Source organism: Rhinolophus sinicus, chromosome 2 (genome assembly GCF_057876585.1).
Source record: "Rhinolophus sinicus isolate RSI-liver-muscle chromosome 2, RSI-T2T, whole genome shotgun sequence".
Taxonomy (NCBI): Eukaryota; Metazoa; Chordata; class Mammalia; order Chiroptera; family Rhinolophidae; genus Rhinolophus; species Rhinolophus sinicus.
Window position 1 is genome coordinate 23,796,600 of NC_142502.1, and position 22,464 is coordinate 23,819,063.

At 40.9% G+C, this 22,464-nt stretch overlaps 2 protein-coding genes across 2 annotated transcripts; both read right to left on the reverse strand.

The window, feature by feature from the left end:
* Positions 1-221: 221 nt before the first annotated feature.
* Positions 222-6,535, reverse strand: HEBP2 (heme binding protein 2). The gene is made up of 4 exons (XM_074333639.2): positions 6,193-6,535; positions 5,478-5,613; positions 4,475-4,655; positions 222-785 (listed from the first exon to the last, which is right to left on the reverse strand). The coding sequence occupies exons 1-4, from the start codon at positions 6,292-6,294 to the stop codon at positions 587-589; spliced, it is 618 nt and encodes a 205-aa protein (XP_074189740.2). The 5' UTR covers positions 6,295-6,535; the 3' UTR covers positions 222-586.
* A 10,481-nt stretch (positions 6,536-17,016) lies between these two features.
* SMIM28 (small integral membrane protein 28) lies at positions 17,017-22,155 on the reverse strand. The gene is made up of 2 exons (XM_074334010.2): positions 21,775-22,155; positions 17,017-17,925 (listed from the first exon to the last, which is right to left on the reverse strand). Exons 1-2 carry the CDS (start codon positions 21,883-21,885, stop codon positions 17,542-17,544), a joined length of 495 nt encoding a protein of 164 aa, XP_074190111.1. The 5' UTR covers positions 21,886-22,155; the 3' UTR covers positions 17,017-17,541.
* Positions 22,156-22,464: the final 309 nt, after the last annotated feature.

Genomic DNA, 22,464 nt, shown 5'->3' on the forward strand with positions numbered 1-22,464 from the left:
GAAGTTCCTAATTTCATAAATGTATTCTGTCATGAAATATCAACACTTTTGGACACTCTGAGAGTGTGTGTGTGTGTGTGTGTGTGTGTGTGCGTGTGTGCATGTGCGCGCAGATGGGGAAGAGGACTCAGCAGAGACTGTAACAGTGGCAGCCGCGTCAGTTTGAATTTTGCATGAACTTCACCTCTCCAGGCCTGACAGCCTGGTAGTTCCACACAAGATAAATCTTTAACATTTTTATTGATAATAGCTAGAGGGGATAACATCCAACTGACACAAATCCAAGTAGAAAAAAGCAACAGGACTGTGATATAGTGAAGAAGGGGAAGTAACATGACATTTCCCTGGAGCTTCACAGAATTCAAGGCCACCAAGGTTATGGCCAATTTACATGTTTATAATAGCGCCCTGTTATATGTGTATCTAGATGAAGCTTCAAGCATTAAAAAGGCACATTGGAAAAAGCTCACTCCATAACAGTACTCTCAGGTAGAAGAGGCTAGACATACATTTTACTTATAGGAAGTGTTGCTGTCTGTATTAAACAGAAGTTTAGACCTTCCCGATGCCACTTTCTTTAATTTTCTCATTCATTTTCTTTGGAGGGTTCATTTTTCTGAATCAACCACACTTCATTATTTCGATTAAGCTCATTGAAAGGACTGTTGTAGCTTGCCGTGTAGTAAACCTTTTCATCGAACACTTTTCCTTCTTCCCTCAAAATACTTGCTAATGTCAAAAGTTGTTCTTGATTCTTTTGGGCACTAGAGAATCCTTCGAAAGACCTAGAGAGGAGAAAGTACATAACCAGGAATGGTTTTAATACCGAGGCTGATGTCAGTCTGAAGAGAAAAGCAGGAGCAGAGACAACAAAGCTGGATAACATGCACGCTCAGCGCTCTTCCCTCGTGGGCCCTGAAGCAGCATCCCTTCCTCAGGTTCCCCATCTCAATGTGACCTCTGCATCCTGAGGAGAGCCAGGAGGAGGCAGACGGCCCAGCTGTTGGCAGGTAGATTTGGACTTTACACCATCTTGTGCTCTAACTCTGTGCTTCTCAAACTTGAATGTACGTATGAGTCCCCTGGGCATCTTGCTAACATGCAGATTCAGGAGGTCTAGGGTGGGGCCCGAGAGTCTGTATGTCTAACAATATGATGCTGCTGCTGCCGGTCGCAGGACAACACGGAAACCCCCTTCCAAGCCTCCTTTCCAGACTTTCAACTTTCTATGGAACATTTCCCTTTTCGTCCTCTTCTTGGGAAGAGTGAGGCACTCATGTGATCTAGTTTTGACCTTATGAATTTACAGTCTGAATTAAGAGACAAACATTTCGGCCACTCTATACAGCCTGGGAAGAGATTTAACAGAGACAGGATCAAAATGTTTAGGAACACTGAGGATATGATTAAGGGTGTCCTCTGAGTTGGGTCTGGCATGGAGGGTGGTTTTGCTGGGCAGAGAAAGGGGAGGGATAAGAAAAAGAACAGAAGTCCAAAAATGTGAAGCATTTTCATAGTGAGGCACAAAAAGAGTTCAGGAAGGTGAGTCAGAACCAGAAGGAAGAACCTTGTATAGTGACTAAAGACGTTTTCAGATTCTCAAAATATCTCAAAAGGATGTTGAGCAGAAAAGAATTTAATCAGATCTGAGTGAGACAGATGGAAAATAGATTGGAGGGAAGGATCAAATTAGGATGTTTGCTATGGGATGGAGAAGAAAAGACAGTCAAAAGATTTAAATTAAAAGTAGGAAAAGAGCATAAAAGTTTAAACATGGATTTTGAAGAATATAAACAAAAATATCCTGAGATTAAATCATAACAGGACACAGACTTAGCTGAGTTGCCAACATGTAAACACGATGACTTTGATTTTGAAGGTTAAGAATAGGAAACACAGAAAAACAACAATATTCTTAATATGCTTTCTTTAGCATAAGTTTTATTATAATGTACCAATGGGAAAGGTCAGTCCTAGCCTTCTTCTGATAAGATATAAGCTCTTAAGAGTACAAACCATATCTATTTTATGCAACATTGTCTGTCAGGTACTTAGAATCGTTCTTGGCATGCAGTTTCTTTTAAATCCTTGCTGAATAAGTGTAGGAATCTATGTGCACACATGTATATAAAATATAACATTGAAGACAAATGGATAAAACTGTTCTATAATTTTCAGCATGTTGACTGATAATGATAATTCTGAACCATGAGTTAAGAAATATTTGTCTCCCAAATTTATTATTTATTTCCTTAATAACAGTCAGCTCTTGGTATGTTCTACTCAAAGGGAATTTGTTTTCAGATCACATTTCTTCCTTGAAATCAAATCTTGAAGTCCCTAATTAGAAATCATCTTGTTCTCTGAATACATACTGTTCTATAATAATCTAGCCACATCTTTATTCAATACACAAACACATTGAGCCTCCACATACACACACCTGCCCTGCTTGGAGCTGAAGGATATGGACAGAGTAATATGTTGCTGTATTCTTGAAGAAGCAACAGTCTATAAATAGGTGATCATAATTTAGAATAACAGAAGGACAGAGTGGCTAGCTGATTGGAGAAATCATGGACGGCATCACAGAGGAAGTGCCATTCACTCTAAGTCCTGAAGGATAAAAGTGGGCTCTCCAAGAAGAGAAGAAAGAGAAAGCTACAAGTCATAATATATTCATGTTCTAAGTATATTATGTACATTAACTCATTTAATCTTCATGGCAACCCTATGAGATAAGTAGGTACTACGATTATACACTTTTCCCAAATAAAGAGATTTTGGCAAGGAACGTCTGAGTAACTTGCCTGATGTCAAAGGTAAAGAGATTTGGAAGAACATGGCCTGCTCAGCTAAGGGTGGGAAAGTCAGTGGGGGAAACAGTCGGGTCACACTATAAAATGCATTGTGTATAATGTGAATAATCTGAACGTCACCCTAAAGCAAGAGGAAACCAACAGAGATTTTTAAATGGAGTAACAGGTTGGGGGGTTTGTTGCTGTTGTTGTAAGAAATATCATGAATTCCTGTGTGGAGCAAGAGAGGAAGAAACTGGTGGGTAGAGAGAATAGTTGGGAGGCTACTAATGTGGAATAGTCAAGATACGAGGCCCACAGACACATGAACATCTGCTGAACGTCAGGCACTGTACCCAACCATGGGTTACACGAACATGACTTAGTGTGGTCCCCATAAGATGAAGACCTGAGTTGTAACAACAGGGATGGAGGGAAGGGAACAGAATCATGATCATTTCTGAGGGGAATGGGCCGGATCTGGAGACCAGTTGTCAGGCAACAGTGCAGATGACAGCCATGGAGGTCCTCGCTGGGGGGCTTTCTAGCTGATGAGGCCCTTTCCTGAGGCGCTGTAAGATCACTGCCCAGAGAAAATGAGATTTGGGGGAAGGCTCATTTTTCAGAGCTATTGTGTTTGGTTTCCACCACCAGCCCACACGGAAATGTCCAACAAATAGGGAAAACAGGCTGGAGACACTAAATTTGAGAGTCATTAGTCATAAGCATTTGAAACATGGTGAGTAGATTGTGCAGTGCAAATGTGCTATGACACAAGGGTCAATAACAGGCATCAATACCAGCGATGCCTGGGAGGGAAGTGGGTGAGGAACCATTCGGTGGAGAGAAGCAGGAGGAGAAGAATGACAAGAGTGACATTCTGAGAGTTAGAGGAGGGACCACTATCAAAGGAACAGATTGGTCAACACGCGAAGGCTGCAGGGGTCACAGGGGAAAGGATTGCTATCATTTGACAAGTGCAAGGGCACTGCTGAGGGTGGCAGGAGCAGTTCCAAGGAGATGGTGCAGGCTGTACTGGACTGTGGTGGCTTGAGGAGTACGTGGGAGTTACAGAAGCAGAGACAGAGATAGATTTTCTAATAGTTGGGTGGTGACAAGAGGGAGAGAAAAGAAGTAATAGAGGGACTCCAATATAGACTATTATCATGTACTATGTGTTTTTTTAAAATTTCAACAGAGAGAATTTAACATAAGGAATGAGTTAAACAGGTATTAAAAAGAAACCAGTAAACTAACACAGGCAATAACTGCAGGAAACAGTAGCCATTCCTTGGGAGGGGACAAAGGGGAGAGTTTGGGTTATCAGAACCGAGAAGGTGGGAGGAGGGCTACCATGCATTGCGTGTTAAGGTATTTTTGTTCAGGCTTAACTAAATGGCAGGTGAGGGCAGTCTTATGCTTTGGGGGGGGAATGATTTCCATTGTGTCTGATTTGTGGAAGGTATGCAACAGGCGCTGCATTAAATGAATTGATTATATTTTGCAACAAACCTTGGTAACATATAAAGCTGAGCCAACAGGAAAACACCACAAAATGCATTAGACCTGCTTTTATGGAAGGGTGAAAAGCCTACTGAAATTGCATAGGAGCTAAACTGTAAGGGGAGGCAAGTGAAACCAGCAGTTAGCAGGGCTATAAATTATCTACCACTTACCGTACAAACACAGTCATTTCAGCTCTGTCTTCAATGAAGACATCTGACTCTGAAGGCCTGGGTGGATCAGATTGCTGCTCAGAGGGGATGTACAGTGAAATGGTAATGGTAGACTCACTAAAAGGGCCTGAACCCGGCTTCACGTAGCTCGTCACTGGAGCTGTCATCTTTATTTTCATCTCTGTGCCATAAAAATATATATTTAAATACAAAGGAGACCGTGAAAGTAGATGTAGGGTACGCACGACTACTTTTTAAACTTCACCTATTATTTTGTGATCTGAGTTTCTTGATTTACTGTATGCTATTGGCATAAATACTTACCTTTAAGATAATTTTCAGCTTTAAAAAAAGGCCCAAATGATTCAATTATCCACTGCCTACATTAAACACTTTCTGTACTATTAATATTTTTGGTTACTAACTTCTATAGTTTTAGGGATAGCAGGGAAAATTAGAGATCACATAGTCCAGTCCATTCTTCCTTTTTACAGTTAAGAAACTGAGGTCCCATTGACTAAGTGACCTACTAAAATATAAATTGAGTCAGAACCAGGACCAGAAGTTATGTCTTGAGACTCTGTCTTGTACCTTCCTGCCTCCTGATGTCTTTCATCTTACCGAATTACCTCAAAGCATCAGCCATGAAAAGGACTTAACACTAGTAGTTACAGAGGCCTAGTTCATCCAGCAGAAACACAGACAAGGAGAACAAAGGCTGAAAAGCACTACTCAGTACTACGCTCCTCTAGACGCTGCTAAGGGTCCTGAGCAGAGTCCTCTTCTTTAAATGTAAGTCTTTGATGAACGGCTTGTTTTTCTATTCTAAAGGGCATCTCTTTAATAAGCTAAAACTCAAGAATAAACCAGAGGACTCTCTCTCTCTCTCTCTCTCTCTCTCTCTCTCTCTCTCTCTCTCTCTCTCTCTCTCTCTCTCTCTCTATATATATATATATATATATATATATATATATATATATATATAATATTAAATTGCCTTCACCTTTCTCATTTTTGCCTTGAATGTAGCTGTTCAGTCTGGTAAAGCCAGTCTGGATGGCGGAATCCCAGTCCATTGACTCAACGGAGGTGCTGACCCACTTGGCTGGTCCATAGTGTCGGATCTCGCAAATTCCGGGCTAAAATGGAACAGATAAAACTTGAGGAAGCAAGAGATTTTTAAAAAGGCAGAACGTGAGATGCAACAGTACAGGTGCCTTGATTTGGGGGCCACTTGGGTCGGGCTCCAGGTTCAGGCTCCTTAGGGCCGGGCAGGGCCTTTGTTCGCGGCACCCATCCTTGAATCAGAGACTCTGGCGCCTTGGACTCACAAGGAGGGGTGGGGGTGGGGGTAGGGGTGGGAGTGGGGGCGGGGGTCAGCTCATTTCCGTTAAGAACAAACGTCTCTCACGTCCCCTCGGCCCAAAGGGTCCCACAGTGGATTCTGGGAGGTGATTGATTCTTTTTTAATTTTTTCCCCCCTCGCAAATAGAAGAAATTGAGATGTGGCCAGTACCTGGGCTTATGGCTAACCCACCGAATTTTCACGTTTGTACAGGAATGGAGAGCTAGGGATTCAGACCATTTTAAAATTGTACTTTTCACTTAAATCTATGGGACCCTCGGAGCTCATTGCAAATCTGCTCGTAGACAGCCTCCCCCCACCCCCAACCCGCCTACCTCGGCTCGCACCCTTTGCCTCTGCGGAAGGCTCCTACCTGGGGGCCCGCGTCTCCCAGCGCCTTCCAGCTTGGCATCTCCACAGCTTGGGCCGCCTCGCCCTCGCCTGTCCCGGGCTCTGGCTCCAGCACCTCGGCCATTGGAGATGCCGATGGTCCGGGGAAAGAGCCTAGCGAGCGACTCCGGGAAGGGGCCGCACTCGGGCCACCCGGGGCCGCCCTGCCTGCGTGTGCGCGCCGCGCCTGCCCGCCGAGGTCCCCGAGTCCCCGCCCCGGCGCTGTCCGGTGCCCGCCAGTGCCCCGCCGACGCGCGTCTCGCCTCCCCGCAGTGCGGGAGACCGGAGTCTGCTGGACACCGCCGGGGCCTTGGGCCGGAAGGGGCGCTGCGACCGCGAGCGACCCGGATTCCGACCCTAGTCAGCTGCGGCCGGGCCGCGCCCCTTTGCTGAGTCCCCTCCGCAGGGGGGAGGGCCTGAAACAGGACTGCAGGGCCCGCTTGGGTCCGGCTGCCTTTGGTGTCCTTCCAGCCCCCTTGTTTTTCAATTAACAGGCACACAAAGGTGTCTACTGTGGGCGACCGGGGTGGAGAAGGACAGTGCAGCTGGCTGGCGGGGTTTCTGGTGTAACCGGTTGGGGAACCTCTCCTGCGGCCCCACCCGCGCTGGGAGTCGGTTCTGCTGACACGTCTACTCCTGGGACCGGCGTGAGCGCGGGCCTGCACCTCGTGGGTGCACCCAGTTAAAGGCGGGAGGGAGCCTGCTCTCCCCGGGGCAGGGTGGGCGCGCACCTGAGGCTCTGAACTTGGTTGTCCTTGCCGGCACCTCTGTGAGCCGAGGGCTCCTTCAGAGCGTTGGTTCCGGGGGCGCAGCCGGGGGCAAGTGGCCTTAAACCTAGAAGGTGGCCTAGGGCCCCTTCGCGGAAGAGGTGGATGAGGCTACAGCCCTGCGCGGAGAGACTCTTGAACTGTCTTAGTTTCTTGACCTCCCCTCTTCCAAATGACCATCAAACCTCCAAGTCATCCTGCCAGGCCTAACATACTGGAAGGAGGGGAGTAGAGGGGGGAGGGGAGAGGGTTGAGAGGAGGGAGAGACAGGGTAGGGACCTCTGTGGGACCGTAGTGCTGTTACAATTTCTTGGCTAGATTTATTCTTTATTTTTTCTAAGAGATTTATTGAGCTATAATTCACTTACCCTATAAGTCACCCATTTAATGTGTACCGTTCAGTGGTATTTAGTATATTCACAGTTGTGCAACCATCACCACAATCAATTTTAGAACATTGTCATCACCGCCGCCCCCCCCCACCGCCCCCAAAGAAACCCCATACACACCGTTTAGCTATCATTCTCCAACTGTCCATCCCTCAGCCCTAGGCAACTACTAATCTGCCCTCTGTCTCTATAGGTTTGCCTATTCTGGACATTTCATAAAAACGAAATCACACAGTTTTAATCCCTTGGGGCTGCTATAACAAAATACCACAGACTAAAGTTTATGAACAACAAAAACTTATTTTCCACAGTTCTGGAGGCTGGAAGTCTGAGATGAGGGTGCCAAGGTTAGGTGAGGGTCCTCTTCCTGGTAGCAGACAGTGAGTGGTACCTTTACATGGTGGAAGCAGCAAGGGAGCTCTCGCTTGGGTCTCTTTCAAATCCCGTTCATGAGGCTGTCTGTCCTCCTGACCTAACCACTTCCCAAAGGCGCCACCTCCTAATACTGTCACATTGGAGATTAGATTTTCAACCTATGAGTTTGGGGGATCACAAACACACAGACCATGGCATATGCCTGTGAGCCTTCTTACGAGCTTCTTTCACTTAGCAAAACATTTCTAGTTTCATCCATGTAGCATGGATCAGTACTTCATTCCTTTTCATGGCTGAAAAATATTCCATGGGATAAACATTTTGTTAATTCATTCATCCATTGATGGGCATTTGAGTTGTTTCAAAGTTTTGGCTATAATGAATAATGCTGCTACAAACATTCACGTACAGGTCTCTGTATGGACATATGTTTTCATTTCTCTTGGGTAAGCACCCAGGAGAGGTCAAATGGTAACTTCATATTTAACTTTTTGAGGAACTGTTAAATAAACAGTGTTTTAATAAATAAATAAATAAATAAATAAATAAATAAATAAATAAACAAACTGTTAAATAAACAGAACTGTTTAAAACAGGCTGTGTTTTAAAGTGGCTGTACCATTTTACATTTTCACCAGCATTGCATGAGCATTCTGTTTCTCCACATCCTCATCAACACTTATTATTATCAGGCGTTTTGATTATAGCCATTCTGGTGGCTGTGTCTAGTACTTAAAAAAAATTTTTTTTTCACATAACAGAAAATCAACCATTTTAAAGTGTACAATTCAGTGGTTTTTAGTATATTCACTATGTTGTACAACCATCATCACTGTCTAATTCCAGGACATTGCAGCACTCAAAAACAAACAAAAAGTCCTGTACAGTTTAATGGTTACTCCCAGTCTCTAACACCTCCCAGCCCCTGGCAATCACTAATCTTCTTTCTATCTCTGTGGATTTGTCTGTTATGGATATTTCATATAAGTAGAATTATATAATACGTGATTTTTTGTGACTGGCTTCTTTCACTTAGTGTAATGTTTTCAAGAGTCATCTATGTTGTAGCATGGCTCAGTGTTTCATTCCTTTTTATTGCCGAATAATATCCCATTGCATGTTTCTAGTGCTTTTCCTCCCTCTCCCCTGCCTAAATAGTGTACGGTGGCCTGTGGACACATGACACTTTCTAGTGTTTATGTCAAATTTATTATTATGCAGAGCTAGCTTTGAATTATTTAGCAAAGGTTAAATAACAAATTTTGACTTAAAAATAGCCTGTTTATTTTAACTTTTAAGTAATAGACGTGGTCCATTGCTTAGGTGACTGAAAAATTGAGAATATAAGTTTACATTGCAGAATGGTTTTTTTATAAGAGAAAAAGGAAGTAATTTACATTGTTTAAGAACTCTGTTGTTCTTTTCATCTGCAGAGTACATTTTGCAATTATCAATGCCTTTTGGGTGGCATTTTACTTATAGAAAAACTGAGGCTAAATTTGGAGACGTTCATTTTATACGGTGGAATACACAATTAATGAAGATAACAGCGAGTGACTAAGCCAAATTATCTATATTTATAAGGTGATAATTAGTCATATAAAAGAACAGAAGGAAGGAAAGAGAAGGATTTATTTCAAAATAATAGTATTGGAGTTAGAACAAATTTATTGAAATTCAGAAGGCTCGAGTTTTATACCCATATGACAAAATAATCTAGCTAGTTTTCTTGTTGACTAATTATGGAAAAGTTGTTCTTTCTATTAGCTCATATTTAATCAATGTTTCACTACGTGAGAAACTATGAAGAAGATGTTTTATTTAAGCTTTACAGCACATGTGATGGTGCAATACGGCACCACCTGCACGTTCACCCCAGCAGGAGAGGAGAGCCCTGAGCATCCTGCAACAGCACTTACAGGCTGTTCTCATTATTTATAGCAGCTAAGTCCTATAAAGTCACCACAAACATTGAATTAGTGAATGTTGAACTGTTGCTTCTACAGGAAATACAGAGTTAGGTTGCTTTGAGCTTCTGGTCACAACATTTTCATCAATCGATTGATACATAAGCTTGTTTTATGTGTATTATTGTATACAGATACTTATTTCATATATATTGTTGATTTGTTAACATTGCACTCACAATGACACTGTAACGCATGCCTTAGTGAAGCTTATCGAACGCACATATCTTCTCCAAAAGGCACAGCACAGCCTTACTGCACTTAGGTGCATTACACAGCATGTCAGCGCTATGCTTGGGGCCATTGTAAACAGCAAAACCACCACCAAAAAAAGCACAAAAATGCAGAAAACATGGCACTAAATATGAAAGGACACCTTTTTTGCTGTATAAGAGCTAAAACTAGAAGGCAGAGTTTTACCTTTTTCAACCTCAGCTGGAAATATGTGCCTCTAGTGGCTCAAATTTTTCACTGCTCTATGTATGTACATGTCTACCAGCTGTCAGAAAAGTGCTGTGACTATTGCTTTTGCAGTTATAAATATATATTAGCAAGTAGGTGAATTTGCAAATACAGAATCGGTGAATACGGAGGATGGCCTGTCAGTGCTTCCTGCAATAAATTACATAAGTCACTTCTATCCACATTCCATTGACCAAAGCAAATCATAGGGTGGGAAAGTGCAATCACGCTGTGCTTTCAAAGAACTCACATAATTGAGAGAAGCAATAATATTTATCGCTGATATCATTTTTTCATTCATTGATTATTTGATACTTGTGGCAGATTTTATTTCCCAAAGATAATTAAAACATGATCTCCCATCCAACGCTCTGTTCTTCTGTGACTTTGACACCTTCCATTGAGAGGTGAAAGTCTATGCTCCTTGTCCTTGAAACTCTCCAGGTTTGTCACTACGGTGGAAGTAACACTGTGTGACTTCTGAGGCTAGAACACTAACGACTTCTAGCTAGTTCTCTTTGGGAAATTTACTCTTAAAATCCAACAACCATGCTGAAGGGAAGCCCAAGCAGCTCCATGGAAAGCAGTGTGTAGGTTCCTAGCTGAGGTCCTGCCTGACAGCTGGCATCAACCACCACACATGTGAGTGACCAAGTGTTTGGACAACTGTAGCCCCTGCCACTGAGTCACCTCCAGATACCCTCCGTTCTTCCAGGCTGAAGCCTCCGAGGTCATGGAGCAGACACAAGTTATCCCCACAGAACCCATGAGCATAACAAAATGCTCATGGGGTGATTAGCTTTTCAGGAATAATAACTGGAAGAGTATCTTCTATGTATACTGCTGTAGTAGGTGTTGGTGGGTTTAAGCAATGAAAAAGATATGGTCCCAGTCTTCACATATTTTCCTATCAAGTCATTGTTTGCTCTGGGGTTACTCTTGCACCCACAATGTAATTAACCATCTGGTCTTTATATCGTGACCACTGTCTCAGACATGATAACTATAAAATGAGTAACAACTTGGTATTCTAGCAGGAAATGTAATCTTTTCCTTTGACTCTCATCTCCTTTAGTTTTGGTGAGAATTATAATACTCATCCATTATTGATACACAAAACAACCCATGAAACCCCTTTTATACTAAGCATTTTGCTCAGTGCCTGACACATAATTGCTTGATAAATGTTGAATGAATGCCAGTCAGAATTTATCAGACACATAGATGTGATTGATTGAGTGTTTTTAGGAGCACCTGTGAACCACCTTTCTCATGGGCTACAGAAAATGAAGGCATTTATTAAATGTGGGATTGAGCATAAGAAAGCTAAGATCTAAAGCTGGGAAAGTCTTTAAAAATTAAAACATCAATCCTAATCAATATAAGGCTTGCTATAACTTCTGAGACTGTGGTGAGTGTTTATAAAAAAGGAGAGACGACTATCCATACTGATTTTAAAAGGTGCATGCTTTGAAGCTAAAGGAGACCTCCTACTACCCCACAACTAGACAGCTCACTTTCTCAAAAAACTCTTAAAAAGAAGTAAATCCTTGATGCAGCTAAGAGGAAATGTTTCTACCAGATCACTTGATTAAGGACCATTTCCGAAAAACTTGCAGTAGGGCAGCTAAAATGTTCTCTCTTATGTATGGGACCTTTGCTGTTGCCGTAAATTATTACATTATTTGTTGATTAGGACAAAGTTAAGAACTGGTAGGAATTGGACTGGACCCCCTAGTGACTTTTTTAGAACAGAGGTATTTCAGTGCCCCCACTTCTGAGAAAAGGAGCCACTCTGTCCAGATCTTGAACATGTACCCACGAACCAGTCAGTTCTCAGCCTGTTTATGGGTCCTGCCTACTGGTGTCCCCAGGCAGCTCTACACCTGAGTCTGTTTGGGTCTGATGTTCATAATGAGTTCCAGACATGGGAGAGGTCTGTGGTAGATTAAGAATTGACTCCAAGAGGGAGGAAAAGTTTAGCAGTAATGCCTGGGACATCTCACTTAGATCAGTGCTTCTCAAGCCTCCTGTAATGAAGGACCTGCCCTCCCTTCAATTTTTTTTTCTAGTTCATCATAAACTGATACGTGATTCTATTGCCTAAGACTATATGCAGGTCGGTATGTGCTTCTTAACCCACAACTTCAACAATAATATCACGCACAGTGAGATAAGTCCATTGACCATGTGCATGGATTTTGTAAAAATGTTAAATTCCTATGAAGTTTCACTTACTGTCACTTCCTTGACACTTAACGTCACTTTCTCTAAGTATCTTATCTGAGACTGGTTAAAGCAGTTAGTGAGCCAGCACCATATCATGGACCATGCTCCGAAGACCCTTGATTTAGATGACCTCCATAGTTTCCTGCCCAACTGGCACCTGATTTAGGGTCTCACACCCATTCTGCCTTGCAAGACCTCTGAGTTTGACTCTGGATAGCTGGTTCGTATTTATACTGAAGGAAGATTATTTGCATATTATATTATTTTTATTCTATATTCATAAACTTATATTTATATAAATGTAGGTTTTCTATTATAGTCAGTTCATACTTAAATACATTAAGTAAATTTGTGTTTTAGTTTGTTTATTATTATTTATTTATTTAATGTTTCAGAATATGATGATTCTTTTCCAGGTTCATATATATTGTGCAAATTGAATATCCCATGATGAGTTGACATGAGCTTCTCCAGGCATGAGAACATAATGGGTGAGGTACAGACAGGCAGGAACCCATTCATGCGGTTTTCACAGCCAGAGTTCTTTCAGTCCTTTGCTTGAACTATAGGACAATCAAAGTGATGCCTCTATATGTGGCCAATGCACAATTCATTCTCCTTGTGAATATGTTAAGAGTTGAAATATTTTTTAATCATACGTATTTTAAGTTTCTGGTCTGACAAATTCCAACAACATCCCTACCATGTCTGTGTCTGGTTCTGATGCTTACTCTGTGTCTTCAAACTGTGTTTTTTGCTTTTCAGTATGCTTTGCAATTTTTTCTTGAAAGATGGACTTGCTGTACTGGGTAAAAGGAATTGCAGGGTATAGGCCTTTATTAATGGGATTAGGTGTAGGGGAGGGAAAATGTCCTATAGTCCTATTATTAGGTCTCAGTGTTTTAGTGAGTGTGTGCTGCTGGGCTGAGAACTTCACAAGTGCATCTGTATTTTGTTTTGTTTTCTACCCCCTTAAGTGAAACAAGATGGCCAGAGAGGCTGGAGTTGGGTATTTCCCTTCCTTGGTACGAGGCTAGAGCCAGCTGGGGCTGGGCCTCTCCTTTCTTCCCAGATCAGTTAGGCTCTGATGAAACCTGGGCAATTTAGGCTCTGTTTAAATAGTTTCTCCTGAGAGCAGGCCTTGTTAAGAACAGAGCACTTTGGCGTATTTCAAAATGGTTCCTTTTCCCCTTCTCTTGCTGGAAGGACCAGCTTTTTCTCAGCTCTTCACTCTGAGAACCTGGTAAGGCTCCTGGAGGCAAAACTCACAAAACTGGGGGCCCTCTGGAGTATTTAATCCTGAGATATGTCTTCTGTCAGCCTCCAGCAGTCCGTCAGTTACAGTCAAGTTTCTGTGCCCTGGCCCCGTTTCCTGAAGAAGTTCCTGCTCCTGGATTTCAGCTGCGGTAAGTTGCGATTCTCTGTGTCTGCCCATCTGTCTCTCTAAGTTTGGGGGCAGTGGTTTGTGACTTCAGGTCTTTGATGGAGCTAAGGACGGATGTTGATTTTTCAGTTTGTTCAGCTTTTTCTTGTTGGGATGGAGTGATGACTTTCAAACTCCTTACAGGCCAGGCCAGAAGCTGGCCTCCTTTTCCTTTTTGTAAAATGATGCCTTACTGATATTTTTTCTTGTCCAGTTTAGAATTCAGTGAAAATGTTCACATTCTGGTCACTGTTTCTACTATAATCCCATTCTTAATATTTTCTGGCAGCAGTTCTTTCTTCCCCAAATACTTCTTTGCTGTTAACAGTGCAGTTCTTTCGTTTGTGGATTTTCTTTATTTCTACTCTGTCTTTCTGGGATTGCGAACAACAAGTACTACCTGTGTTTGCCAGTTGTGCCAACATTTAACCGGGGATGTACTGTTGTTCCTAATATTCTGTTTGCAAATCCTGCTTGGTGAATTGAATTGACTGCAGATGCGTGGTTGGCTGATGGCTTCAGGACAGAGTTTACAGAGAATGTTGGGTTGTAAAATGGTGGTTCATAGCTAGGTTTACAGATCTAGTTTTCTCTAAACCTGTTACCTCACGTATGTTGACATTGAAGCTCACCTGTATTTTGTGACCCACTTACACTATTTAAAGAGTAATGGCTTTCAGCCTTGCATGCATATTGGGCAATTTCTATTTCACATTGGTCTATTTCTGTTTCATTGGCTTAGGTCGGACCTGGTGTCAGTATTTCTAAAAATCCCTTGAGTAATTCTATTATACCATGTAACTAGTATTGAAATCCACCGGTCTATAGCAAGGGTCAGCAAATTTTTCTTTAAAGGACAAGATTGTAGATAGTCTCTGTTGCAACTATTCCTATGATGGAGCAGCCACAGGCAAGTGGGCATGGCTTTATATCTGGACACCAAAATTTGAATTCATATAATTTTCATGTGTCATGAAACATTCTTCTTTTGATGTTTTATTCAACTATTTAAAACTGAAAACCATTCTTGTCTTGCTGGATGTACAATAATGGATTGCAAGTGAGATTTGGCCTGGGGACTATAGTTTGGCAACCCTTGGTTCATCTTCACTGCTTTAGTATGGTCCCATAAGAGAAAACATTTCCTTCCCTACGTAGGTCACCGATATCATCTTAAATGAGTCCGAGCATTGAATATTTATTTTAAATAAGTTTTGTCAGGAGATTTTTAAACATGGCAATGTATTTCCTTAATAGCCTGAGAAACTGCAGCACGCTTTTGTCTACAAGTAATAAACCTGGTTTGCATAGTTTAAAACAGGTTATTCCCATTAAAATATAAACAGTTGGCAGGGTTAATTCAGCTGCTCTACAATGTCATCAACCCAGGTGTTTTCCATCTTTCTACTCTACTATCCTCAATACTATTCCTGGCTGATGTCTTGCCTCATGGTTGCAAGATAGCTGTAGCAGGCAGCTATGCAGACAGCACATGCAGACACATAACATCCAGTAAAGAGACAGAGTATCTTTTTTCTTCTATGCATTATTATTATTATCATTATTATTATTATTTGTATTGGGGAATATTGGGGAACAGTGTGTTTTTCCAGGACCCATCAGCTCCAAGTCAAGTCATTGTTTTCAATCTAGTTGTGATGGGTGCAGCTCACTGGTGCATGTGGGAATCGAACCGGTGACCTTGGTGTTATGAGCACTGCCCTCTAACCAACTGAGCCAACCGGTCACCCCTGCAATGCATTATTTTTTAATATGAGGCAACCGTTTTTTGTTTGTTTGTTTGTTTTTAGAACAAGCCTCTCCTTCTGTGTAGCTCTCCCATAGGTCCCAAACCCAATCAGTCCCGAGTTTGGGAATTAGATCAGCATGATTAACTGTCATGATGCAGCCCCTGGCATTGGGGGGAATCTGGTCTGCTTTACAATGGTGGCCTCAGGATCCCAGAGCCAAATCAGAGTTCCATTAACAAGGAAAAGGAAGAAATGGCAGTTGGGAAAGAATCAACAGTCTCACCCAGAACTAGATTCTTAGGATTAAAAAGAAAAAAAAAATTCTGAAGAAGGCTGTCTGCTTAGCCTCTCATTTCCATTTGTTTATTTACTTCCCTGAAAAGACCATTAAGGAATTGTTCTGTATAATTTTCCTTTAAGAACTTTTATTAATTTTCATGCAAATAGGTTATGTTTTGCTTCAGTCCTCAAAGATATTCCTATTTCTATCACAGTCCATTTAAAAAGAAATGCATCCTATTTTGGCTTACTTTGTTATTTTCCTAAAACTGTACCACATTGCATATCTAGCATAAAAATGTTCATGTCAAAAAAGGCTTTTTTTTTTTAAAGCCACCCTTTTGATTCATTTTGAATCATCAAAAGTTTGTCTAGTTTTGCATTTTGTATTGTGAAAACAATAAAAATTGTTTTCCTCCCCAAATTATAGCATGGAATAAGAGTTTAAGAATGCTACATGTCACCGTTCTGCCACCTCCCCAGCTCCATGGGGATCCCCATGGGCCTCCCAAGTGATACATGACCCTCCTCCACCTCCCCTTGTGAAAATCAAAGGGAGATTTGCATCCAGTCCAAATTCAGCCATACTCATCGCATTGAGAATCTTGACTCCCAGTGAGGAGGATGCACCCAAATTCCACATTTGCAGTTTTCTTGGGCGAACATCTGGCACGGAGGAAGGTGCTCCAGCCCAGGACAGTGGGCCCCGGCTTCTGATCCCAGCTCTGCCTCTTCTGACGTATTGAACATGGGGCAGGTCACTTAGCCTCTCGGAGCTCTAGTTTGACATCCGTAGAGCAAGAGTTTGAACTATGTGATTTATAAGTCCCTGTTAGAACAAATCGATGTTTCTCTTTACCACATGATCCAAAATGTTCACCTTTACTTTCCAGTGCTAAACTGATTTCTGCTCTGTGACTGCAGCTTAGTGAAGCCACACATTCAGTCATCGGGTCCCCTAAGGTAATGTGTTAGAGCAGCAGCTCTTTGTCCTGCCACAGCAGCCCTGCCAAACAGCCCACGATGTTCTCGCAGCGCAGGGCATGCCTACGGGACTAAGCCGAATCCTTTTCCCATTCTAGGAAGCAAGAGCGACACTAAGCAGGAAATCATTCTGGAGAGCTTTATTATTTCTTTAGACTAAAATGTGTGTAGACATCTGTACTCTCATTATTTCACCATTATTTACAATTCAGTTGATCACTGCAGCTCTGGAGGTGTTTTTGCCTCCGAGAGCTTGCTAGCCATCTTGAAGCCCTCACACAAAAGTGAAACCATGAGGCCCTAAAAAACCTGTATAGGAAGAAAAGTTTCATTTGGTGGCAAAAGCAGTTACCTTTGACGTATCAGCATTTTTCCATTTCCTTTCTTTTCAGACCTAGTTCCTATGCCCACTAGTGTTTCTGATTTTTTTTTCTCTCAACTCACATAAAACTTTCCTTTTGTTCTAAGGAGTGTTACACGTTTTAGGAGAGCCCTGTCATCACTAGAACAAGCTGGGGACATTTTCCTGTAAGGAACCTGAAGATGGGTTAACTAGACATTTGTCCAGTCTTTCCCCCAGCCTAAAATGTCCCATACGTCCAGGAGTCTGCCTGGGAATAGCGGCAGCTTTTTGGCCTAGATGCCATTCTCTGCCTCTCTCCAGTAAGGGTGGAGAGCTGCATTTTAAATGGTCTCCAAGAGCAGTTTATTTTGGCTCATTCAGTCCAGGTAAAGTGTGTCGCCCCTGAAGGCCCGCATCTGGGTCATCTTCCTCAGTAGGATTCCTGGTGGCCTCTTCATAGGAGGGTGGTAAACACACGGAGAGGGGGGCTGCCTCCCCAGGCAGAGGAGCGTAGGGGAAGTCCTGCTCACCGCTCCAGGGTAAGCCTGGCAGGAAGTCAGTCTCCTCTCCCACGGGTGGGTGCTCTGAGAGGTCGATGCTGAAAACCTGGCCCTGGGGCCGTGGCGTCTTGCAGAGGCGGTACAGGAAAAGCAGCAGAAAGGCCAGGAAGAGCAGGATGGTGGCTGGAAGAAGGATGCACAGGAAGGGCTCCACATCTTCTTTGGCAGAACTTATCTTCTGGGTGCCCTGGAGTCAGGGAATGAAACTGAGTTAGGAGATGGGGGAAAGAAGATCCCTGCCTTTGGAAGGTCCATCTCTTGTTGTCTTTTATTCTTATCTTCGTTACTCACTCTAAAAATCACTTAATCATTCATTTATGCCAAGGAGCTTGAGCCTACATGAAATAAAATGGATTTCCAAGATAAAGTGTGCATTCAGAATGTCAAAACTACACATTTATGACATCCTACAATATTTCCACTAAAGTACAAATATTAAAACAAATTTCAGTTGGGAGGTCTACTCATTCTTTCAATGAGAACGCTCACTATGTATTTATTTTATTTAGAATTAGACCAATAATGTTTTATTGCCACATAGAAGTTGCCCAGGCAAACAACTGCACCTAACTTTAAGTTAGGTTTCTCTTATATAGGACAGGGTAGGTAAATTTCCTTACAGCAGGAGATGTGATATATAGACTGAGGTCATTTGATTGACATATGTTGGTTATATAACTAGTTTCTTTCTGTGCACGCTCTTACCCATAATGCATACAGAAAAATCTACAGGGTGAGGCGACAAGCCTTTATGTTCATTTTATTTTAGTTGTATTATAATGAAGCTAGAGTCCAAGTAATGGACAGTTTTCAGCAGTTTGCGCAGGCGTCAAAACCAGATTACTCTGGTTAGGGTCTTATCTCCTCTTTTTAGGAGTGTTTGGACACCCTTGCTTTATTTCTAGGGGGTAAGCCTGGGTGGTTCCTGGGAAGGGGATGCAGGCCTGGTCAGTCCCCCTTCAGGGTCACTTTTATTAACCCTTTTTTGCCTCATCATTATACAATAGGCATGAAATGATGCTTAACAATGAGATAGAAAAGCAATACAAAAATATAAATACCGTTCCAAATTCCATAGACATTGCTTTAAATAAAGCTTCTAAGAAATAATGAAATATTAAAAAGCTTCTCTATTATGTATAAAGCATACAGCAACAAATGTAAATGTATCTATTACTACAGAGGAAAAGAAAAATTAAAGCCTCTTATATAGATGAGAACTCTCATCTATGTATTTATTTAGTATTTAAATAGTGTTTAAGACAAGCAAAATACTAAGCTCTTTATCTACTTATCTAAAATAAAACACAAAACTGTGAGAGCTGGGGTTCTCTCCTTGATTTCAGTGGAAAGGACAACTGTTTTGCTTGTCGTGACCTCTTAAGAGACTGACTAATCTCGTGTTGACTAAAATCTTTTTATTTTCTAGAGGATTTACAAGTTTGTGTGTTATTTTGACTCAGAATTAGGTGGTTTATTTAATATTTATACTTCCATATATTTTGTCTTTGGTAAGATATGAGTTAAGATATTTTAGCTTAAAGTGCATAAAAATTAAAGGTTTTCTTGGGAAGCAGAATGTCATCTTTGAGGTTTGAATTCCAGTATGAGCTTCCAATACCTGTGTGATTATGGACCATTCACTTGTCCTCCCTGGGCCTGGGTTTTCTTCTCTATGAAATGAAAATAATAGCATGGTTTTGGAAGACTGGCATGAAAATTTAATGAATTATTATGTGTAAAGCCCTTGGGGAATAATAGGTACTTATATATCTCAGTGTCTCAAATGGTCAAATTAAAATACTAAAAGTAACCAGAAGTCATCTAGAAATTTATTGATAAGACTGGAAAATATAGGGAAGATAAAATCTGACATTTCTAAGTTTATAGTTTAATAAATATGTATTTTTTAGAAAAATATTTTGGCAATGTTAATATTTTTGTGTATGATTCTTTGATTTCTAAACTATGGATTCTTTGTTTTCTGACACATAATCTAATTTATTATCAGAACTATTCACTTAAAATCAGTTGTGATATTATAAGGGACTGATTACAAAAGCTGTAAGTGTAGATGAGCTCATAAATAAATGTACAATTATTAAGAAATCAAGTTGGAGTAAAAATGCAATTTAACTGTCTATTTTCTCCCTCTAGATGAATCATTAAAAATGTTAAAGCTATTATCTCCTTCAGTATTTAAAATAATCATGTTTCAATCTTGATAAACATGGGCCATTTTGAAAACCTTATTGTTCTTTCTTCTCCATCAATTATATAGATGCTAATAGTTTCTAAACAGTTATGAGCATCAAATTTTAAATTCTCAATTACACCCTGTAAGTTCAATATGCATAGAATATAAAGATATTTAATGTTTTATTTAAAAGGTTTTATGTAACAGACCCTTTGTTCACAATTATGCCACTTATGGTATTATCAATATTAATTGCAAAACTTTTTGAAAGGAGATATGCCACAATCCTCTCTGTTGTTCCGTTGATTGAGTTAAATTTATCCAGATACCGAGTGGTACTGCTCACCTAATACAGCAGATTAGGACAATTTCTTGACATAAAGAATTCTTGTTTTCCAGTTAAGAGATGCACCAACTTATAGGACAAATTTATGATGGTATCTTTTTTTTTCTTAATTATTTTTATTTTTCAATTACAGTTGACATATATTAGGTTTCAGGTGTACAGCATAGTGGTTAGATATTTATATAACTTACAAAGTAGTCCCCCTACCCAATAAGTCCAGTACCCACCTGGCACCATGCATAGTTACTACAATATTATTGTCTATATTCCCTATGCTGTACTTTACACCCCGTGACTTTTTTTGTATAATTGCCAATTTGTACTTCTTTTTATTTTTTTTTATTTTTTTATTTTTCCAGAAAATTAATTTTCCAAAGGAGGCTTTGTATTAAGGATTTAAAATATCCAAGTTAACTGGAGAACTTTCTAGCACTATAGAAAGCTGCTTCTTGTCACACTAGCTTGTGATGGCCCTGCTTACTTACCAATGCTGTGGCATTGTTTGTGGTTCCAGTGGCATATGATGGTATCTTTAATTTGCTTGTTTACTGATTCATGGTATATTGGTTCAAAGTGTTTTGAATTTTTAAGTGCAGAATTTTTACTTTTGTAGTCAAATGTTCTAATTTGTTCACTTCCCTCAAAGTTTTCTTGACTTTTCATATTATTCTGATATGTATATTGGCTTTCTTCTTCAAGGAATATTTTAAAGACATACCCAGTTAAAAGTATAACTGCTAAATAAAACATATTATCATATATACATGTATAATTTTTTTTTTTCTGTAAAAGGTGGTTTTGGAGAACTTAACTACTAATCTAATCAGTTGATATTCCAGAAAAGAAAATAAGTCTGTTTCCCTTTTTCTTGGGGTGTAGTGGTATCACTCATTTCTCTGTTGATAATAAAATTAATTCAGAGTTTTTAGATTTCTACCAATATTTTTTCTTAATGCTGTCTCAGATTGAGGCTTCTTTGGTGATTTACCAGACAAAGCAAAGCAGCTGCTACGTTTCTTAGTAGAGACAAAACTTGCTTAACACTCTACTATCCTTCCAGAAGTAAGATAATTTGGCTAGCTACTGCCACCTCTTAGAAACAGTGGTCATTATACAGCCAGAGAACCAAAGAGAGTCTGTTATATGTGAATATGTAGACATTGCTTACTGAGCAAAGAACAAAGTGAAAAAGCAAGGCATAAAATTTTGTTGACTCCTAACTTCAGGTACTCCTTGACATATTTGATATATCAGGTGTTCTTAGAATATATTTGTGGCAAGTTTCACTTGAATTTATCATTGTCAAAAGAATACAACTTTCAAGTTACTTCCTTAGACCATGCCAATCAGCAAAATCATATTTTTGTCATACCCATTGTGCAAACGGTTGCCAGTATGTTTTATAATAAGATCTTAAAAATATAGGCATTGTTGGTTTTAAAACTGACAAAGATATTTTGGGGGAAGAAGAGGCATAAGTCATAGGTACAAACCTGCAGCTGGGTTTCCAGAAGAGGTAGGCTTGGTTCGCTTGTTAACCACTCGTATGTCCCCCTGCCAGCATGTCCAAACTTCCTCCAGCTGCTGCCCAGCAGTGCCCGCATGTTTTCATCCGACTGATGCACCACTCACCCTTCCACCTCACTGCTCAGATTGCAACGATGCTGCTTGCTCTTGGCCTGGATCCAGCTTGGATGTGCTGGGCTGATGGTTGTTGGTAAACTCCTCTAACGTGTGGCAACAGGGAAAAGAGACCAACCAGAGAGACTTCTCAGGACAGGCTATACATTTAAATTCAGTGCCTCTGGATTGGTTTCTGTGGCCTTTATCACTGTAAGGGTTGGCATCAGATGTCAGATATGGAACAGATGTCAGACAGAGGAGTTCTCTGCATTCGCATCGGTACAGTGCAATGAATGGTCTCAGCGAATAAACAACTGTTTATATTTAGATGTAAATAAGACCCTCTCCCTTCCTTCCCCACATCCCTCTCCAGGGATATAGCTGAGCAAGAAAAACTCCCCATGCTGAATTTCCTTTAATTATTTCTAGATTCTGTGATACAGAGAGAAGGGGTATTTGGTAGGGAAGCAAGACTCATTAATAACATTTTAGTGAATTATTTAGATGAAAGATGCTAATGATAAAGTTGTACAGAAGCCAGACAGACAATAGCTCAGACT

Excerpts from the sequence above, each read along its gene's own strand:
- HEBP2 (XM_074333639.2), bottom strand. The coding sequence starts at position 6,294 with ATGGCCGAGGTGCTGGAGCCAGAGCCCGGGACAGGCGAGGGCGAGGCG. Across the intron at positions 5,614-6,192 it reads TGGGAGACGCGGGCCCCCAG|CCCGGAATTTGCGAGATCCG; the intron begins GTAGGAGCCTTC and ends GTTCCATTTTAG. Across the intron at positions 786-4,474 it reads GAAATGACTGTGTTTGTACG|GTCTTTCGAAGGATTCTCTA; the intron begins GTAAGTGGTAGA and ends TCTCCTCTCTAG.
- SMIM28 (XM_074334010.2), bottom strand. The coding sequence starts at position 21,885 with ATGCGGGCACTGCTGGGCAGCAGCTGGAGGAAGTTTGGACATGCTGGC. Across the intron at positions 17,926-21,774 it reads TTCTGGAAACCCAGCTGCAG|GGCACCCAGAAGATAAGTTC; the intron begins GTTTGTACCTAT and ends CCCTGACTCCAG.